Consider the following 4,563-nt stretch of genomic DNA (forward strand, 5'->3'; position numbering starts at 1 on the left):
ATTAAAAAAAAAAACTTTTTATAATAATAATTTTTCCAAAATTACATTTAGCTAAATTTTTCTTTTAAAAAGAAATGTTAAAAATAAGACTTGCCAACAGGTATTCTGAAAGAAAAAATTATTAAATTTTATTATTTAGCTATAGCTATTAGCCACGAAAATAATTGTGAGTATTTGTATCCAAAAATTATGTTTACCCATCTTAACAATTGTAATTAATTATATTAAATTATTATTATTTTTACCAATTTTGGAATGTGTGAATTATGGCTAATTTGATAATATACCAATAAACTAAAAGTTTATTAAGAGATACATTCTCAATGATAGTTTATCCAAATATCCCAATAAATTAAAATATTTGCTAATTAATAATAGGAATTAGTGTTTCTCTGCAAACAGGAAATACATATAATAAGAAGAGAGAGAGAGAGAGAGAGAGAGAGAGAGAGAGAAAGTGAAATACATCCATTTACATATGTGTGCACGATATAAAGTTATTTCTTGCTTGCAGAAAAAATATTAAACTCTTCATAATCATAATAAGTCTGATAGTTGCATATTAATATCACTAGCATAAGCAAACGTCTTGTACATGTATAATAAATCCTTAACTTCCATAACTCTCGAAGAACTCAAAAAGCAAAATGTTGGAATGACATCAGTTCATGCATATCGATGGTACATCTTGGTTGAATGACGGTAATTCATTACCAAATTTGTCTGACAGAAATTTGCAAAGAGTAGCGAATTGTTTTTGAGTTTGTAAAAGCTGTTCTTTGGTCTCTTCGTATCCTTCCAGTTTCACTTCTAAAGTTTTTACATGCTCCTTCAAGTCTTCAACACATTGTTGATTAGAGCCACCAAATTTAACAGCAGCAATAGAAGGTCTAGGTATTCCTTCAAAAACACTTGAGGGGCAAGCACCAGCGCCTAAACCACGCACCCGACCTGAATGTTCAGTTCCATATGCTTTTCCAATAGCATCATCCGGATAAGCCAATATCTTCGATGGGACACCTGAAGTGGCAGCACGTTCTTGATCCCGAGATAGGTTCTCTAATATCTTATCCTACAAAATAATATGCAAGAAGCCATCAAATAAAAGAAACAGCATAATCAGAAAAACTAAAAAATAAGTAATAATAGTGCCATATTCCATTGTTGGATAGCGCAACTAATTTGTATAGACAACTTAAATTCAAATGTAGTTCAAAAGCACAATCTTCATCAATCTTAAAGTAATTTCATTTACATTTCTTTACCTAATGGAACGGTTATCATAAAAATAACCACTAGCCAAGAATTGGCAAAATTCCACTGCATAATTCAGCAAAAAGCCAAAAAGATCACTAGTGTAATGCGCTGATCATTTTACAAAAGGATATCTTAATTCCCCAACATCATTAATCAAAGAGACAGAAGTAGAACTAGTTGGCAAAACAAATGGATGGAACCTGCGAATAAACAAGAGGGCACATGAAGGACAAAGCTTGCCTAACTACCTCATTAACTCAATTCTTCTAGCTGTACACGGAACATATCTGAAAGCACTGTGAGATGTAGATTTTCATGCAAACAGCAGTCAAAGCATTTAAGCTGGAACATCCAGAAAATTATAAGCATTTAAGCATGATTCAGCTATAGATTCACAATCTCGGGATAATTTTCTATTATGTGATTGAAGTCATCTGAAATTACCACTGATCATTTCCACTGGAAGTTAGAAGCCATTGATTTTATAACTCTGTAAATAGAATATGACAAGCAATGAATGAGGGCTAAATGCCAAGCCAATTTAGCACACATGGCAGAGAGTAAGTTAATGATAGCAATAGCAACACGATCATTCAAGTTAATATGTGGCTCGAAACATGGCATACACGGCACACCAGGAAAATCACGGACAAATATAGGGAGTAAAATATGGACATAACAAAATCAACAACAGCAGAAAAATGATAATCTCAATCCTTCTAATTTACTTACAGCCAAAGTCTTGCCTTCTTCATTTACGTAGTTTCCATCCTTCTTCTTTAATGTTGACAAAATAACCTCACTTCGACATACAGGCCTTCCCAATTGTAGCTCCTAATATCATCAATAAAATACAAAGTAAGAAATAATTGGCACATGAAGCACAACTAATTTGCTACAACAATGTGATTGTCTAAAACAATTTACCATTTCATGACCTCTCCTTGCATTGCTCTTACTACCACCAGCATGTGAGATCTTAAGCTTCTTACGACTTAGTTTGTTTTGTAAACTTCGTATCTATAATTTTCAAATATAATATTCATTATATACCAAGTTTTCCAAGACATGCACAAAGTAAAATAATTTCTTATTAAGAATGCTTACCCTCATCTTATCATCTTTATAATGATTCACAAAAGCAGTCCAATCAGCACAATCCACACCTGGAGGAGGATTACCAAGTATGTCTTCCGTACTTCTATTAGGGTAGAAATATTTACGCCTTAACCTATATTTGTGGGCCTTCCATCTTTCCCCTAAGGTACTCATAACCCATTTGATGCCAGCAGCATAATCAAACTCAAAATTTTCCTTCAAATATTATCATATGCATAAATCAATCTTCAATGGCAAGAGAGACAATTAAACAATAAAATTTAAGTTGTAGTTAAAATAGATAATCACCGCAATATAATTCCATTGTTGGAGGCTATTGTCCTCTGGCATTTGATTCCATCTTTCAACCGACAAAGGACAAACTTTTGAGTTTTGAGAAAGTTTACCAAGAAACCTCACAAGCAAGTTTGAACCGCTGTCCATGCCTTGTCCATTACCATTGAGTTCCACAATAACTTTTTCAGTTTTTTCCAAATACCAAATCTGATTTGCTTGCAATTTTTGAGTTACGATTTCTCCAGTAGAGGTATCTACCATTCCGTACACCAAGCAAAGTTAACATATATTTTCAAATACGAAATACACAAAATTGATATCTTGCTATTACCTCTAACCATAACATATATTTTCAAATGCGAACATCCACAAAATAAAATACTAAAGTTAATGATATATTAGTCTCTTACCTCTAACCTTAACATATATTTTCAAATGCAACATCCACAAAATAAAATACAAAAGTTAATGATATCTTAGCCTCTTACCTCTATATTTTCAAATACGAAATACACAAAATTGATATCTTGCTATTACCTCTAACCATAACATATATTTTCAAATGCGAACATCCACAAAATAAAATACTAAAGTTAATGATATATTAGTCTCTTACCTCTAACCTTAACATATATTTTCAAATGCAACATCCACAAAATAAAATAGTAAAGTTAAGGGAAAAAGAAGTATCCTTTTGAATGACACAAGCTTGTGTCATTTTATTGTGTCATTTTAGGTGTTTTACACAAAGTACAACCGGTCGTACTTTGTGTAAAACTGAAAAGTTGCTTTTTTTCTCTCCCAGTCACTAACGTGTAAAGTGAAAAAAAGAAGAAGTAACTTTTCAGAATTACACAGAGTACGCGTACTCTATGTAAATCACTAAAAGGACACAACTTGTGTCCTTTTTGAATGACACACACTAAACCCTAGTTAATGATATCTTAGTCTCTTACCTACATATATTTTCAAATGCAACATCCACAAAATAAAATACTAAAATCAATGATATCTTAGTCTCTTAACTATAACCTAAACATACATTTTCAAATGCAACATCCACAAAATAAAATACTAAATTCAATGATATCTTAGTCTCTTACCTTTAACCTTGACAGCCAAGGGCTCCTCTTTCTGTTGTGACTCAGTTTCAGTTTCGTTTAGGCTTAAGGATTCAGTTTCATTTTCATCTCTTGCTTCATCTTCGCTTTGCTTTGTACCTTTCTTATTTCCACTAACCATGACCACTTCTTTATCCTTGACAATCCCTCTTTTTCTACCGCGTCTCTGCTTCTGATTGAAAATCCCATCATTTTCGTTTGCATTATCCCCTTCCAAATTGCCCTCATCATTTGCATTTGCATTTTCAACCATAGCTAACAACTTCAACGCCTCTTTCTCTGCTTTACTCTTTCTTCCGCGCTTCTTTCTCACACCAGAAGAACAACCCAAAGCGGCATTTTCACCCAATTTCGCCATTTTCGAGCGAGTCATGCTTCCGCGAGCATCATCGCCATTTGCGTCAAAATACGAAGCTTGTGTTTCTTGATGGGTTGCGTTTGCGTCCATCGGTGCTTCTTCCGTTGCGTTAAGAATGGGTTCAATTGCCACTGTCTTCTGCTGCCGTTTCTTCCTTCCGCGCGCCATTGTTGTTAGGGTTTGCTTCTTTTCCCTTTTGCCCGTAGCAAGAAATGAAGAAATTCAGATCGGAGGTTATATTGAATTATCATTTTTTTATTATCATTAGGAAAATGTTATATGATTACTTATCTAATTAGTTATTATTTGATTAATTTGAGATTAACGATAATTAATTTCTTTTATTTTTTAACGGTTAATTTTTGATTAATCGAATGGTAACCAATTAATTGGTATTAAAAGTAATAATTGTAAAATAGTAATAAGTATAAC

General features: G+C 32.9%; 1 protein-coding gene across 4 annotated transcripts; it reads right to left on the reverse strand.

The window, feature by feature from the left end:
• Nucleotides 1–502: 502 nt before the first annotated feature.
• LOC133293176 (uncharacterized) lies at nucleotides 503–4,319 on the reverse strand. 4 transcript variants are annotated; one of them, XM_061491715.1, is made up of 7 exons: nucleotides 3,756–4,319; nucleotides 2,665–2,906; nucleotides 2,365–2,571; nucleotides 2,185–2,277; nucleotides 1,990–2,091; nucleotides 1,702–1,747; nucleotides 1,533–1,599 (listed from the first exon to the last, which is right to left on the reverse strand). In XM_061491715.1, exons 1-6 carry the CDS (start codon nucleotides 4,297–4,299, stop codon nucleotides 1,724–1,726), a joined length of 1,212 nt encoding a protein of 403 aa, XP_061347699.1. In that variant the 5' UTR covers nucleotides 4,300–4,319; the 3' UTR covers nucleotides 1,533–1,599; nucleotides 1,702–1,723. The 4 variants fall into 4 exon arrangements, with proteins under 4 accessions (XP_061347695.1, XP_061347696.1, XP_061347697.1 ...); XM_061491711.1 differs by lacking the exons at nucleotides 1,533–1,599; nucleotides 1,702–1,747 and adding an exon at nucleotides 503–1,072; XM_061491712.1 differs by lacking the exons at nucleotides 1,533–1,599; nucleotides 1,702–1,747 and adding an exon at nucleotides 1,100–1,457.
• Nucleotides 4,320–4,563: the final 244 nt, after the last annotated feature.

The sequence above is a fragment of the Gastrolobium bilobum genome, unplaced genomic scaffold (genome assembly GCF_033153095.1).
Source record: "Gastrolobium bilobum isolate Gb01-03AN ecotype WA unplaced genomic scaffold, APGP_CSIRO_Gbil_v1 utg9111, whole genome shotgun sequence".
In the NCBI taxonomy this organism is placed as follows: Eukaryota; Viridiplantae; Streptophyta; class Magnoliopsida; order Fabales; family Fabaceae; genus Gastrolobium; species Gastrolobium bilobum.

What these genes read in the sequence shown, in the direction of transcription:
- LOC133293176 (XM_061491711.1), bottom strand. Translation starts at nt 4,299, where the DNA reads ATGGCGCGCGGAAGGAAGAAACGGCAGCAGAAGACAGTGGCAATTGAA. An exon ending in AACAATGGAATTATATTGCG is followed by an intron (nt 2,572 to 2,664) that starts GTGATTATCTAT and finishes TAATATTTGAAG; the next exon opens with GAAAATTTTGAGTTTGATTA. An exon ending in CAAGGAGAGGTCATGAAATG is followed by an intron (nt 2,092 to 2,184) that starts GTAAATTGTTTT and finishes TGATGATATTAG; the next exon opens with GAGCTACAATTGGGAAGGCC.